Below are 17,298 nucleotides of genomic sequence, written 5' to 3'. Positions count from 1 at the left end.
CATGATTCTAGGCATCTGTCTTATTTATTTTGAAGAAATGTATGCTGTTAAAATTCTGATCTTATTTTCTGTTATATACCAAAGTAAACTCAAAAGGGAGAAATAAACTATACCAAAGTTTTACAATATTGAGATATTCAACATAAAAATTATAAATTGCTTTATGATATTAATGTTTTAAATTACACAGAAAATTGCAGACAGGTAAAATTTTTAGCAGTTTGAAAGTCTTGGTTGATATCAATACAAAAAATGACAGAATAAAAGTTGAAAACTGTTAGATGGATATGAACCCACATTCCATATAGCAATTTTATCTAAATGCAAAGGGGTTTAAAGGAGTAGAATTCAATAGAGAGTTGGGATGGAATTTGGTGAGTACTTGCATGTACCGAGGTCAGTTCCTAAAACTATAAAAACAAACAAGCAGAAAATAAATTAAAAATAGAGACAATGACAGATATTTTCATCAATATTTGAAATAATTTTATGAAATCATAGATTGAAGTTTATCCTTGCTTGGCTACGCTGGCTGAGGAGTGAGCTCTGGAGAGCTGGCTGTCTCTGTACCCATCCTTCTTGAAGTAATCCATTCTAACAGAAATGAAGGTTTCTGAAAGTCCATGCTTTACATTTGTAACACATTCATATGTAATTGAATACCTATTGTAAATCCATTATGAAATTCTTCTCTCTCTCTCTCTCTCTCTCTCTCTCTGTCTCTATGCTGGTATAAATAGACAAGAAAAACAAAAAGTAAACCCAATAGCCAAGCTAGAGTCTTGGACTTATAAAATTATGAAAGACACTATGCTTTGTAATGAAGGCTTCTTGTAGTTGAACTTGCATCATTTACTTAGATGGCATCATCAGGGAGGAACATCACTTGTACCTTCAGTGGAGAACAGGGCTGCATACTGAAATTATCAACAAAAAACAATACTGTAGTCTTTTTCTCAAGTACTTCATTAGAGCTTAACTATTTTCTAATGAACAAATGTTTTATTTTTCGTGTACTTCCTAATCAGTACTCAGACATTTTTAATGATGCCATAAAACAAGTAGTTAATGTATAACCTACATCAAATCATCCCAGTCCCACTGATATAAAATGCCAGACATTCACAGCTGTGTGCATTTCTGATTCCTTTGCCCTAATCTGAGATTAGTGGATTGTTGCATATAAAACTGACTTTGTTTCTGGGCATCGTGATTTGAAGTACATTTCAAATATATTGGATTGACAGAATTTTAAACTTAATTAAGATAATAGCTTGAATATAAACATGTTCACAAGTTCATCATTCTCTTAAGGCCCTGAAAATTCACATGTTCGCATGTGAGATCATTTTGCTGACATGAGCAGTGGCTTTTAATGAGAATGGTTTCTGAAAGGATTATCCTAATATCCAGATAATCCTGAGTATCCGTTCATTCCTGGTGATAATTCTTGCCTGCTGTGAAATTGAAAGGAGTCTAGTCCTCAGGAGGTGGCATACGAAAATGAATACTCCAGCATGTAAAGTCTGCTTACTTTCAGGAGGTCCCATTTATTGACTGTTGCTCTTAGAGCCTGTGCTGTTTGTGTTCTGTTCAGGAAGTTGTCTCCTGAGCCAGTGAGTTCAAGGCTCTTCCCCACTTTTTCTTCTAACAGGTTTAGTGTATCTGGTTTTATGTTGAGGTCTTTGATCCACTTGGACTTTAGTTTTGTGCAGAGTGGTAAATATGGATCTATTTGCATTTTTCTACATGTAGATATACAGTTGGACCAGCACCAGTTGTTGAAGATACTGCCTTTTTTCCATTGTAGTTATGGCTTCTTTGTCAAAAATCAAGTATCTGTACGTGTGTGGGTTTATTTCTGGGTCTTCTATTCGACTCCATTGATCCACCATTCTGTTTCTATGCCAGTACCATGCAGTTTTTTTGTTTGTTTATTTGTTTATTTTTGTCTTATCACGTACATTTTATTAACTCTGTATCCCAGCCGTATCCTGCTCCCTCATTCCCTCCCAATCCCACTCTCCCTCCCTCATCTCCACCGTGCCCCTTTCCAAGTCCACTGAAAGGGGGGTCCTCCTCCCCATTCATCTGATCCTGTTTTATCAGGTATCTTCAGGACTGGCTGCAAAGCCCTCCTCTGTGGCCTAACAGGACTGCTCCTTCCTTGGGGGGGTGGGGAGGTCAAAGAGCCAGTCATTGAGTTCCTGTTAGAAATAGTCCTTGTTCCCCTCACTATGGGAAACCAATTGGTTACTGAGCTACCACAGGCTACATCTGAGCAGAGGTTCTAGGTTATATCCATACATGGTCCTTGAATGTCAGTCTCAGAAAAGACCCTGTGCCCAGATATATTTGGTCCTTGTGGAGCTCCTATCCTTTCCCCATCATACTAACTCCCCTTCTTTCATATGATTCCCTGTACTCTGCCAAAGGTTTGGTCATGAGTCTTTGCTTTGAAAACACTGCTAGTTAGAGTCTTTCAGATGCCTTCAGTAGACTCCTGTCATACATTCAATGCACATCCCATCTGTCTTTCTAAACGAGGATTGGTCATCTTACCCCATGTCCACTCTCTTGATTATCTTTTTTAGGTGTATAGATTTCATTATGTTTATCCTATCTTATAGGTCTAAATAAGCGAGTATATAGCGTGTTTGTCTTTCTCCTTCTGGGATATTTCACTCAGAATGATCTTTTCTAGATCGCACCATTTGCCTGCAAATTTCATGATTTCCTCCTTTTTGATTGCTGAGTAGTATTCCATTGTGTAAAAATACCACAATTTCTGTACCCATTCCTCCGTTGATGGACATCTGGGTTGTTTCCAGGTTCTGGCTATTACAAATAAAGCTGCTACAAACATGGTTGAGCAAGTATCTCTTTTGTGTACTTGAGCAAAGTTTGGGTATATACCTAGCAGTGGTATACCTGGGTCTTGAGGAAGCACTATTCCTAATTGTCTGAGAAAGTGCCAGATAGATTTCCAGAGTGGTTGTAACAATTTACATTCCCATCAGCAGTGGAGGAGGGTTCCCCTTTCTCCACAACCTCTCCAGCATGTGTTGTCACTTGAGTTTTTCATCTTGGCCATTCTGATGGGTGTAAGGTGAAATCTCAGGGTCGTTTTGATTTGCATTTCCCTGATGGCTAATGAGGTTGAGCATTTCTAACTGTTTCTCTGCCATTCGATATTCCTCTGTTGAGAATTCTCTGTTTAGCTCTGTTCCCCATTTTTTTTTATTGGATTACTTGGTTTGCTGCTTTTCAGCTTCTTTAGTTCTTTGTATATACTGGATATTAGCCCTCTGTCAGATAAAGGGTTGGTGAAGATTCTTTCCCAATCTGTAGGCAGTCGTTTTGTTTTGAAGACAGTGTCCTGTCCTTTGCTTTACAGAAGCTTTTCAGTTTCATGAGGTCCCATTTAATGATTGTTGCTCTTAGAGCTTGTGCTGTTGGTGTTCTGTTCAGGAAGTTTTCTCCTGTGCCAATGAGTTCTAGGCTGTTCCCCACTTTTTCTTCTAACAGATTTAGAGTATTTGGTTTTATATTGAGGTCTTTGATCCACTTGGACTTTAGTTTTGTGCAGGGTGATAAATAATGGATCTATTTTCATTTTTCTGCATGTAGACATCCAGTTGAACCAGCAACATTTGTTGAATATGCTGTCTTTTTTCTATTGAATGATTTTTGCTTCTTTTTCAAAAATCAAGTATTCATAGGTTTGTGGGTTTTTTTCTGGGTCTTCTATGCGGTTCCATTGATCCTCCTTTCTGTTTTTATGCCAATACCATGCAGTTTTTATTACTATTGCTCTGTAGTACAACTTGAGATCGGGGATGGAGATACCTCCAGATGATCTGTTGTTGTACAGGATTGTTTTGGAGATTCTGGGTTTTTTGTTTCTCCATAGGAAGCTGAGAATCTTTTTTTCAAGGTCTGTAAAGAATTGAGTTGCTATTTTGATGGGAATTGCATTGAATCTGTAGATTGCTTTTGACAGGATGGCCATTTTCACAATGTTAATCCTACCAATCCATGAGCACGGGAGATCTTTCCATCTTCTGAGATCTTCTTCAATTTCTTTCTTCAGAGACTTGAAGTTTTTCTCAAACAGGTCTTTCACTTGCTTGGTTAGTGTCACCCCAAAGTACTTTTTGTTATTGGTGGCTATTGTGAAGGGTGTTGTTTCCCTAATTTCTTTCTGGGCCCTTTTGTCTTTGGTATACAGGAGGGCTTCTGATTTTTTTTGAGTTGATTTTGTATCCTGCCACTTTGCTGAAGGTGTTTATCAGCTGGAGGAGTTCTCTGGTTGAATTTTTGGGGTGCTTATATATACTATCATATCACCTGCAAATAGTGACACTTTGATCTCTTCCTTTCCGATTTGTATCCCCTTGATCTCCTTTAGTTGTCTTATTTCTCTGGCTAGGACTTCAAGTACTACGTTGAAAAGGTATGGAGAGAGTGGGCAGCCTTGTCTTGTCCCTGATTTCGGTGGGATTGATTTAAGTTTCTCTCCATTGAGTTTGATGTTGGTATAGGCTTGCTATATATTGCCTTTACTATGTTTAGATATGTTCCTTGTATCCTTGATCTCTCCAAGACTTTAAACATGAATGGGTGTTGGACTTTGTCAAATGCTTTTACAGCATCTAAGGAGATGATCATGTAGTTTTTCTCCTTCAGTTTGTTTATGTGGTGGATTACATTGATGGATTTCTGTGTGTTGAACCACCCTTGCATGCCTGGGATGAAGCCTACTTGGTCATGGTGGATGATATCTTTGATGTGTTCTTGGATTCGGTTTGCAAGTATTTTATTGAGTATTTTTGCGTCAATGTTCATAAGAGAGTGGATCCAACCAATTCCCAGGCTGTGCGAGCCTCCCCTCACCTGGGAAACACTCGCTGTAGTTTTAGGGTCCAGAGTTCAGTCTTCTAGTCGCTGCATGGAGAGTGTTGTCCCGCTTCTCAGACACAGTGTTCTCTGGGCGCCACCATCTTGCCCCCCCCCCACCATGCAATTTTTATTACTATTTCTCTGCAGTACAGCTTGAAATCAGGGATGGAGATACCTCTAAACAATCTGTTGTTGTACAGGATTGTTTTAGCAAATCTGGGTTTGTTTGTTTTTCCATAAAAACCTTAGAATTATTCTTTCAAGGCCCATAAAGAATTGTGTTAGTATTTTGACAGGAATTGCATTGACTCTGGAGATTGCTTTCGGCAGGATGGCCATTCCTCTAAGTTAATTCTACCGATCCATAAGTATGGGAGAACTGAAAAGCTTCTGTAAAACAAAGGACACAGTCAATCAGAACAAAATGACAGCTTACAGACTGGGAAAGGATTTTCACCAACCCTATATCTGACAGAGACCTATTATCCAGAATATATAAAGATCTCAAGAAGTTAAACAGCAACAAATCAAGTAATCCAATTAAAAAATGGGGAACAGAACTAAACAGAGAATTCTCAATAGAGGAATAACAAATAGCAGAGAAACACTTAAATGTTCAATGTCCTTAGTCATCAAGGAAATGCAAATCAAAATGACCCTGAGATTTCACTTTATACCCATCAGAATGGCTAAGATCAAAAACTGAAATGATAACACATGCTGGAGAGGTTGTGGAGAAAGGGGAACCCTCCTCCATTACTGGTGGGAATGTGAACTTATACAATCAATCTGTACAAACTTGGAAATCAATCTGGTGCTTTCTCAGACAATTAGGAATAGTGCTTCCTCAAGTCCAGCTATACTACTCCTAAGCATATATCCAAAAGACACTCAAGTATACAACAAGGACATCTGCTCAACCATGTTTGTAGCAGCTTTATTCATAATAGCCAGAATCTGGAAACAACTTAGATGTCCCTCAACTGAGGAATGGATACAGAAATTATGGTACATTTACACAGTGGAATACTACTCAGCAATAAAATCAAGGAAATCATGAAATTTGCAGGGAAATAATGAGAACTAGAAAAGATCATCCTGAGTGAGGTATCCCAGAAGCAGAAAGACAGACATGCTATATACTCATTTATAAGTGGATAATAGACATATAATATAGGATAAACATACTAAAATCTGTACACCTGAAGAAGCTAAGCAAAAAGGGGGACCCTGGGTAAGATGATCCATTTTCACTTAGAAAGGCAAAGGCATCAGAAGAGGGAGAAAACAGGGAACCGGACAGGAGCCTACCACAGAGGGCCGTTGAAAGACTGTCTCTGATGTGACTCAGTAGCTGGCTCTTTGATCACCTCCCCCTGAGCGGGGAGCAGCCTTGCCAAGCCACAAAGGAGGACAGTGCAGCCAGTCCTAATGAGATCTCATAGGCTAGGGTCAAAAAGAAGGGGAGGAGGAACTCCCCTATCAGTGAACTTGGAGAGGGGCATGGAAGGAGATGAGGGAGGAAGGGTAGGGTTGGGGGGGGGATGAGGGAGAGGGCTATAGCTGGGATACAAAGTGAATAAACTGTAATTATTATAAAAAATGAAAACTTAGTAAAAAAAAAAAAAAAGTAAAAGAAAGACTCTACCTAGCAAGGTAGCAAAGCAGATGCTGAGACTCTTAGCCAAACTTTGGGCAGAGTGCAGGGAATCTTAAGAAAGAAGGGGAAGTTAGAACGACATGGAGGGGAGAGAAGCTCCACAAGGAGACCAACGGAGCCAAAAAAATCTTGGTTCAGGGGTCTTTGTAGAGACTGATACTCCAACCAAGGACCAGGCATTAAGATAACCTAGAACCCCTGCTCAGTTGTAGTCCATAGCAGCTCAGTCTCCGGGCTCTCTCTGACATGAATTCAGTGGCTGGCTCTTTGATGGAACCAGGCTCTCTCTTGCCGAAGCCAGCCAGCAGAGTCTAACGGTTCTTGAGTTGGGAGTGAGGATTAAAATTAATAAAATAAACACACAGCACACAGGAAACTTTTTAAAGGTCCAGACTCGACAGCCACAGCAAAAGGCAGGCTGCTGCAGCAAGCAGTGCAAGCAGCAAGTCTCCTGTCTCTGCCTCCAGCCCCCTTCTCTAGCTCCTCCCCTCTCTCCTGTCCTCTGGCTCCTCCCATTGCACAACATTGTATCTAGTTGCTTATTTGTGTCCTGTTTACACAAGAGTTGAGACAGGATGCTTGGAGCATCATCTTCAGCCTTCTTCTGCAGTAACTGTCGGCCTGTCTTTTTATTGTAGAGTTTCTGAGCCAGAGTAGAAACATCTCAGAACAATGGTTAATTTCCATGAGGAGTCTGAGGAAGAGGTGTGATCCTCACAAGCTATCCCACCTGCTGTCACAAACAAAAGGAGATGGACTTACAAGTTCTCTGCCAATAGTAAAGGCCTTCTAAAAGCCATCTCTCCACCGAGATTTAAATATCAAAGCCGGCCGCTTGGAGTCAAGGCTCCAGACACTCTCTCTGACATGAACTCAGTGGCTGGCTCTTTGATGGAACCAGGCTCTCTCTCTGACATGAACCCAAGGGCTGGCTCTTTGATCACCTCCCCTGAGGGGGGAGCAACCTTACCAAGTCACAGAGGAAGAGGAGGCAGCCAGTCCTGATGAGAGCTGACAGACTATGGTCAGATGGAAGGGGAGGAGGACCTCCCCTATCATTGGTCTGAGGGAGAGGCATAGGAGAAGAGGGAAGGTGGGATTAGGAGGGGATGGGGATGGGGTCTACAGCTAGAATACAAAGTAAACAAACTGTAACTAATTAAAAAATGGAAAAAAGAACATGGTGAATAAAAAAATAATCAGAAAGTTAAAAAAAAAATCACCGTGGTTTAACAAGTCATATAAAATGCTTCTGCTTCTCTAAATGTGTGCATTAATAATTGATTTCTGTCAATGGTATAGACAACCCTTGCAAATGTAGTCCTATTTCTGAAATTATTTAAGTGAGATAAACGAGAAGTATGATGAGATTATTCTTGATCTCTTTACTTAGTAGATGCTAAGAACAAGGGAACATGTTTGTCTGGGCTGCCTAGTTATTAAGCTATTTTAGCATGGCTTGGAAGAACCAGTTAACTCAACACTTCATTGATATCAAGTGAAAAGGGGAAGTGATTTGAAATGTAGGGCTCTAGCATCTTAACTAGACAGTGGTAAGAGAAAAATAATTTGGAAATATAAACCCCAGGACCATTTGCTTAAGGTTCCTTAAAATGCATATTTGAAGAATATTTTCAAAACTATTTCCAAATAGTAAAGAAAGATTGGGTCCAATTGCAAGAACAACTCTTTTACAAGAGTCTATGATGTTTATTCCCTCATGTGATACAGATTTTGCCCTATGGATTATATAAATATAAATTTTACATTCCACATTAATTTGATTCATAGGATGAATTCTTAAATACTTTTTATCAGTTTTGTCTGTGAGAAGAAGTTCTCTTCCATTCACAGCTGCCTGCTTTCTTACATGCCTACCACAGATAGTACGTAGGTATTTAAAACAGCATTTTATAAATCAATGCCATGTATCACCCTCTTTGCCTTTTATGATTATTCCATGCCCTATCCACTTGTTTTATCAATAAGTAAATAAACACAGAAAAGAAAAACAACAGAATTTCAAACAGATTTTTTTTTCCCTAGAGGAACAAAATTGGGGTGTTTGTTGTATAAGACACTACAATAGTTAATATCGTAGCACATATTCTTAAATCACTAGAAAAGTACTTGTCAAATGTTTTCATTATGAAATGTGTTTGAGGTGATAGATAAATATGTTAATTTAACTGAATCATTCCATATTGTGATATCACTTCACTTCAAATATAGATAGATAGATAGATAGATAGATAGATAGATAGATAGATATACAGATAGATATCATGTGTTTGTGTGTGTGTAGCTGAATGTCTGTTTTATGGCAAACATTTAGAATATCTTAGTTGTTTTGAGTACCTGAATAATATCTTGGTCATGGGCATGCAGCAAAACTGACAACTGAACAAAAATATATTTCAGTTGTCACAATACAATAGAACTTTTTTTATTTTTAAGTAAGGGAAATTGCCATGTGGAGAAATGGCTCAGTGGTTAATAGTGCTTGCTGCTCTTGGGCAGGATCCAAGCTCTGGTCCCAGCATCTAAGTCAGGAAGCTCAGGACTGCTTTTAATTCTAGCTTCTGCTCTAGGGAGATTTGACACCTCTGACCATCACAGCTACTTACTAGAAGTATGCTAGCATACACACGAAAGTGAAATAAATCTTCAGCATAAAGAAATAGACAAAAACATGCCTAAGAACAAAGTTCTAATTCAAGTACCTTCTTTCTAATCGTGTTTTCTCGAAAGCCTTGTAGGGTAGACTTGAACACAGCTGGTGGTAAAATAAATTCTTGCATGTGGTGTTAAGGTAAGAAGGAAGATTTGCTCATATGCTCACAAGAGATGAATGTCTTTCTGAGCAGAGAGAGAAATCTTGTATTTTGGATTTACTAACTGGGTATTTCAAAACTCTTCATTGTTCCATCCATTTGCCTGCAAATTTCATGCCTTCCCTCCAAGTGCAGGGAATCTTATGAAAGAAAGACCTGGAGGGAACAGGAGCGCCACAAGGAGAGCAAAACAGCCAAAAAATCTGGGCCCATGACGTCTTTTCTGAGACTGATATTCCAACCAAGGACCATTCATGGAGAAGACCTAGACACCCTGTTCAAATGTAGCCCATGGTGTCTTCAGTCTCCAAGTGGGTTCTCTAGTAAGGGGAGCAGGGGCTGTCTCTGACATGAACTCAGTGTCTGGCTCTTTGATCACCACCCCCTGGGGGGGGAGGCAGTCTAACAGAGAGAGACAATGCAGCCAGTCCTGATGTGACCTGATAGGCTATGGTCAGATAATAGGGGAGGAGGTCCTCCCCTATCAGTGGACTAGGGGAGGGACATAGGAGAAGAGGGAGAGAGGGTGGGACTGGGAGAAGAAAGAGGGAGCTACAGCTGGGATACAAAGTGAATAAATTGTAATAAATAAAAATAAATAAATAAAAAGGAAAAAACAAAAACCCCTTTTGTAGCATTGGCTGCCAAAGACAAGCTGTTTGCTTCTGTTGGCTGTGACGAGCGAGCTTGAGGGTGGGTGTATTAGGATGTGTTAGGTGGACTGTACAGGTGGTACTGGCCCTGGTCATAAGCTATGGACAGCAGCAGTTTCTGAACGTCAGCACTGTACGAAGTATGAAGGGAGATGCTTGTTTACAGCTAAATCACTGAGCTCCAATTGCAGAGAATCTTGCTCAGTTCATAGCTGGCATCACAGATTGGCACTGCTAAGATGCTGGTAGATCGGGCTGGAGAGGTGGCTCAGCAGTTAAAGGCTAGGCTCACAACCATAAAATGCTGGAAGGTGACCATATTGAGCCATGTCATGGCCAGGGTCACTCTATGTGAGTGTGTTAAAGAGGAGGAGTTAGAAAACATCGCAGTGGTGACAGGAAAGCATTAGCCAAAGTGATTTTTTTTTTTACTTTCTTAGAGTTTAGAAAAATATATATAGAGAGAGATTTATATAGATTTATGTGCTATATAGATTTATATAGATTTATATAGATTTATGTGCTATATAGATTTGTATAGCACACTTGTCCCCAACAACTGCTGTTAAATGTTGTTTAAATTAGTGAACTAAAAAAGAAAATTGTACATTTACTCATTTTCCATGTCTGTGTATGTCTGTGTGTACATATGTAACATGCATTTGCCCACGTGTGGATACATGAATGGAGAGGCCAGAGGTTAGTGCTGAACGTCCTTTTCAGTCATTCTTAAGCTTTGCTTTTTGAAACATGATCTAATGGCTTCAGCTGGACCAGCCATCCACCAAGCCTCAGGGATTATTTTTAATACCTGACTAATAGCTCTTAAGTGGTCACACAACAAAATCAACAGCTGAAGAGAAATTTGTCATAATACAATAGATCATTTTTTAAAGGAAACAAAATGTTTCTTCTTTGAGACAAATTGTAACTCATGCCCCTTGTTTTCCCTGAGTTTTCTCCAGCTGTTCATAGGCCAGTCTAACCCAATCTCTGCTTCTCCGCACTGTTTTCTATGAGCGCTGGGTACCTATACTCAGGTCCACATGCTTGACTAGAAAGTCCTTAACCCACTCAGCTACTTCCCTGCCTTAGTTGTGCCCATTTTCGAAGCAAATCTTTTTTGTTATTCTCCGTCCTTCCTGTCCTTCATAAAGGACAGCACAATTACTAGGAAGTGAATAAATAAACAAGAGAGTAACTTAAATGACTTCTCATAGAATTAAATTTCACACACCAGGGATTTTTCACAAATCCAGGGATTGTTTAATAAATCAAGTAAACTGGGTCTTCTAAATTTTCCCTGGTAAATTCAACAAATTAAGTAACTAAAGATAAGATGCTATGCAGTGGCCCAGTTGTAATATTTGGTACTGTTTTGTTACAAGTTATAGTTAGTATACTATAAGTATGTAAGTATAGTTAGTATACCCAGTGATACTTTTAAGCTAAAGCATATGAAAACAAACTATATTTTAAAATTATCTGTTTTTTAATTAAATTTCATTTAATTACTACTATTGGTCAAGTAACTCCTCAAAAACATTTTTTTTGCAAAAAAAAAAAGGCATATTCACACATGCTGAAAGTGAGTATCAACACATTCTTTAATATTTAAACAGACTCGAGAGACAGAAAGAAGAGGCAGCAATTGTCCCACTAGCCCAGAAATAGACACCACATACCATGGTGCCATTAAGCAACAGAGATAGCTGCAGCCATCTGGAGCTTCTCAGTATCAGGATGCCAAAGCTCACAAGGACATTTATGCCACTCTTGGGCTTGCTCAACTCAGGTGGTTACTGTAACACAACCATGTTCCAAAGGGTCAATCATGCAGTGGGTCAGTCTGGAGGGAATGATAAATATGCTCTGTCTTGTTGACAAGAAAGTTGTTTTCAGATTCCATTTGAATTAAATTATGCTCTTTCAGGCAGAGCTTTGTCTCTGGTGAGGATTCTTAGAAAAAGCCATCATGTGAACTCGTTGCAAAACAAATAAAGAGCAAAATGAAGGTTGCAAATTAAAAACATAAGCACTGTGAGAAATATTAAAAAAGGGTTGGATGACATGTTCATTTTGTTGAGTAAATAAATTCCTATTAGATTAAAATAGGTCAGCACTTTCTTAACTATAAATATGAGTTCAATTATTAAAACCAAAGGGAAGTAGACATCTTCTTAATACCAATAGACTGTCGAAACTAATTTGAATTTCTGTACAAAAAGATTGTATGAGTCAGACATATTAGATGTAATCAGTAGAAGACTCTGACTTAAATTTAAAATGATCTGAATCAAATTTAGTCTTTAAGTCATGAGTAAATGGGGCTGCGTAGATGACTTAGTAAGAATACTTGCTGCACAACCTTAGGGATCTGAGTTCAAAACCCCCCAATTCTCAACAGCAGCTGACTGTAGTCACATGTGCGCCTGTAACTCGAGTGCCGTGGGCGGTTGCAGGTGGAGCTTACTGGGGCTTGATGGCCATGAGTTTCCAATGAGAAACTGTTTGAAGGGAATAGGCACAGAGTGATAGAACGGGACACTTGGCTTCCTCCTCTGTCCCGTGTGTGCCCCACACACCCACACACACACACGAGCACGTACAATACATACGTCACCTGTTCACTCACAAATACACACACACACACACACACCGTAAAAAATTAAATTGTTAAAAAGGTGAAAGTAAATGAACTGGTGTGTGAAGGATAAAAGCTGAAGATCACAAAGGTGGTCATGATGAATGTGATGTAGCAGATGAATAAAACAGATGGGAAAAGTATTCCAGTTGAAGGAAAGGCTATAAACGAGATCTTACTGACCCAGCACTTGCCAAATCAGACCTGTTTTAGTGTGACCTGTTCCTGCATAGCTGAGCATTCCCTCAAAGCACACTCGGGCTCACTGGAGGGGTTCGCAGGGCTCAGAAAAGCTGTTATGCTCAAAGTTTATTGTAGGGGAAGAAAGTGAATTGAAAGTAGGACTGGGAAAGATTCACAGGACATAGCCCGCACATCTTGTGAGAGCAGGCACTAGCTCCCAGCTGTCCCCTTTTGGCAGTAGTGTGCTGTCAACCAAGGAGCACAAGCTGCTTTGATGTCTAGGGTTCTCATTAAGGATCAGTCCTACAGGGTTGGAATTTACCTGCCATTAACCTTATTTGTATCTCAGGCTCCAGCTCTCCAGAAGTCAACCCCTTCAGAACAGACCAGGAACCTGTCCTGGAATAAAGTCTGACATTCACAATAAGTCATGTTGTCAGCATAGCCTGTCCTGTACAGCCCCAGAATTGAGATCATGCTTCTATCAAGCAGGTTATTCCAGGGTTTAAAGCAGTGGTTCTCAACTTGTATGTTGTGATCCCTTTTGGGGATCAAATAATCCTATCACAGGGGTCACATTTCTAATATACTTCATATCATATACTTACATTATGATTCATAACGGTAGCAAAATTATAGCTATGAAGTAGAACGATAACCATTTTATGGTTAGGGCTCACAATGTGAAAAACTGTGTTAAAGAGTCACAGCATTAGGAAAGTTGAGAACCACTGGTTTAAAGACTATCCCCTGGATGCTGTTTGAAGACTTCAAAACCTCTGAGTTTGCTACACAATCAAGAGTTTATGAGATGGGAATATATAAATAAATGAGCAAGAAAACTTTTTTAAATGGTGACTACAATAATTTGTATGCACTTATATTAGTGATTAAGTAGGGAAACGAGGGGGAGAAAAGCCACCATTACAAAATAGTGATTTGTTCATTTGGTGTGGGGTTGTGTCAGCACTGTGTAGTGTGTTCAGACTCAGGAGGATGCGTTGCTATGTGTGATATTGACAGCAGATCAGCAAACGACTGGAGTCACCCTGTGAATGGTACACTGTGTCTTTAGTAATCAATTCATTGAAAGAAAGTTGATGTTGTACTAAACTGAAAAATCTGTGACCTGTCTGTTTACCAGTACTTTTCGTTGTGTTCCTCTCTTCCCGTGCTATGCTTCCTCTCTTCAACTACAACGGGATCTTCTTTGAAGGTGTTCCAGTGGATTTGATCGCCACCGGCAGGACTGGGTGGATAGCGGATGTCCAGAGGAGGTACAGGTGTGTTCTGTTGGAAATCACTGGGACCAATTTGACATAACTTGTGACAGTACAACCTAATTAGAGTGGTTTCTAATTTAGTTACAAAAACAAAAACCTTAAGACGCTGAAAGTGAATTCTTAATGTGTGCCTAACATCTGTATAAATTACTTTCACTTATCACCGCAGTTTATTCTTAACCTTTCTCTGAAGGGAAGAAGGGATATGAAGAGATGTGGCCTCAGAGTATGTATGAAATCTCAGAGCAGGAGGCACCTCACTAAGGAACTAGAGATCCAAGCTTGAGCTTAGATGCACAAAAGGCAGATTTCCTACATATTTGCCCATTTTTGTCATTCAAGTAATCATTGCTCCTCTTTAAATAATAAATATCAAAATAATGGTATGAGGGGAAAGATTGATTGCAGTAAACTGGTGTGCTGTAATAAGGAGAGTGTTATAAAAATATAGTAATGTGGTCATCAATTTCACATGAAAAAGCAATTTTAACGTGTTTAAAGTTTTCCTGACTCTTATTGGCCTGTCATTTCATCACCACCTGAGTTCCCACCTGGGAAAAGAAAATTATTCCTTTTCCCTTGTTAAATGTGAATATCTGTATGAATGTACATGCACATGATATGCTCACAGTGGCCAGAAGAGAGCATCAGGTCTCACCATCAGGAGATAGAGTTACAGAGAATGCTAAGCCACCTAATAGGGGTGATGGGATCCAGTCTTCAGCCTTCTTTAAGAGTAGTATGCACTCTTACCTACTGAGCCATCTCTCTAGAGACATTTGTTGATAAGTTCTAAAGCATGAATTTAAAGCATAAATAAGGCTAAAGCCATAAGTCAATAATGACACAATTTTTTAAATCTAGTGAGCCTAGTCAAGACATAGTGCTACCTTAGAAACCGTTAGGAATAATTAGTACAAGTTTTGTGAAAATGCATTTGAGGTTGGAAGAGTCATGCAAATCTTGGGAAATATATTTTGAGAATATTCTGAGGCTAAGAATGGATCTCAGTGATAGAACAGTTGCCTTGCAGGTATGAAGCCCTCAGACAAATCCCAGTCGAACAAAATAAAATTTAAGATAAATAAAAAGAAACACTCTTGAAAGTCAACATGGAATGTCCTAGCTTTAATCTGATTTTTGACATTCACTTGGAGAATTAGAATTAGAATTTATATAAATTATCTATTTCACGTATAGGGTACAGTTCCAAAATAAAACAACAACAACAAAACAGAACCACATTGATAAATCCATGATTGTAATTTCAAGTCTTTTTTTTTTTTTTCTTATTGTCTTAGTTAAGGTTTCTCTTGTTGCAATGAAACACAATGACTGAAAAGCAAATTGGGAAAGAAAAAGTTTGTAAAATGCATGCTTTTCTATGCTTGCCCTTGCTCTGATTAATAACATTGAGACCTATTATATTTATTAAAAGCTTCAGGCACTATAGCTGGGCAGACAGCTATTCTAAACTGATAAACTGGCCTCTCTCAATTCCCAGACATGTGGCCTGTTACCTGCCAATTTACTTTGCTCTGACACCTCCTCCTTCATACATGTCCTGATGGTGACTCCACTCCTCTCTGGTCCCCACCTGGGACCCTCTCACTGCCCTCGGAAGTTCCACCTTATCTTCACCTGCCCAGCTATTGGCTGTCCAGCTTTTTATTTAACCGATCAGAAGGTGATGGAGAACAATGTTCACAGGATATGAAGACATGAAATGCTTCATTATAATTACAATTTCAAAGTCTGGACTGCAACCAGACTTTCTCTGGTACGGAAGTCAGCACTTAAATAGAGTGCACAAAAACATCCTTCAACAAGGATTTTTTTTATTTATACTTATATATCACTGTTCATCTTTGAAGAAAGTCAGGAATAGAACCCAAGCAGGGAAGGAACATGGAACAAGAGTTGATGCAGAAGTCATGGAGAGGTGCTGCTTACTGGCTTGGTCCACAGGGCTTGCTCAGCCTGCTTTCTTTTAGAACCCAGGATCACCAGCCCAGGAAGACAGCACCCACAATGGCCTGGGTCCTCCTCTGTCAATAATTAACTTAAAAAAATGCTCAAGAGCAGATCTTCTGAAGACATTTTCTCCTTTCAGATAACTCTAGTTGTGTGTCAAGTTGACCTAAGAATAACCAGCACACTCATGCAATCACAATTTTCTCAAAAGATACTTGAATATTCATAATTGTGTGAAGGCTCAGAATATGATCTAGATATTTTAGTTTTCTGCACCAGAGTATTCTCCCTGTAAGCCATACAAGACAGAGAAGTTTCCTGAGAACAGTGGTGGATAGTCACCATGCTCTGTGGACTGTGGTGGCATTAAATGAGGTCAGAATCTAATGCATTCTGAAATAATCTATGTTTCCTATTTTCTATAATTAAATTATCCACATCACTAGCTTTGTAGCAAGCAAACTTTTCTTCACAGGTAAATAAACAAGCTCATCAGCTCAGGTCCATTTTCCTTGCATACGATGAGGGTTCAATATTCTCTCAGGTAGAAGATACTGAGCTTAAAAACAAATGAAGAAACCACAACCACAGAAACCAACACAGATAAGTAGGAAAACAGCAATGTTTCCACTGATGAGGCAAGTCTGAAAAGTTGTGCTCTTAATAGGGAGAAAAAAAAAACTATATAGTGACAGGAGCAAACACATTCTTGGTCATTGAGAGGTCTGGTACTTAAATTTCACAGTGTAATCACACATACTCATTTTCATATTGTACATCAGAATTACAATACTCTTATTTAAATGTTACAAGTTTTAATATATAAAGAAATATAAAATACTGTCTTAGCTCCCATTTCCATTAAACTAACTGAGTCTTTTGCAGCCACCACCATCACAGTGGCCCCATATTACCAGCTACTGGTTTAGCCTACATAACCAGCAACTCAGGCCTGAGCTTCCCAACAGCTGTTGTATCGGTCTCTTTGTTTCCCTACAGCCAGAGTAATGTTTTCCAGCACTACATGTAGATATTATAACTCTTATTACTAAATTCACTGTGTTGTGTGTGACGTTCTATTTTACTGAACCAATAATCTGCGTGGCAGGCGTGCCTTAGTTTTATGGCTATGTGCTTTGTGTAAAATGACTTTTTATATCTCTGT

General features: G+C 39.2%; 1 protein-coding gene across 1 annotated transcript in view; it reads left to right on the top strand.

The window, feature by feature from the left end:
• The window catches only part of Plxdc2 (plexin domain containing 2), a 436,538-nt gene that overhangs the window by 357,423 nt on the left and 61,817 nt on the right, over positions 1–17,298 (top strand). The window contains exon 10 of the mRNA XM_055593812.1: positions 14,093–14,159. Within this exon, the coding sequence (XP_055449787.1) occupies positions 14,093–14,159 (67 nt within the window). The remainder of the gene's footprint in view (positions 1–14,092; positions 14,160–17,298) is intronic.

Source organism: Psammomys obesus, unplaced genomic scaffold, assembly GCF_907164565.1.
Source record: "Psammomys obesus unplaced genomic scaffold, mPsaObe1.curated_primary_1811, whole genome shotgun sequence".
NCBI lineage: Eukaryota > Metazoa > Chordata > Mammalia > Rodentia > Muridae > Psammomys > Psammomys obesus.
This window is presented reverse-complemented; position numbering and strand designations above follow the sequence as displayed.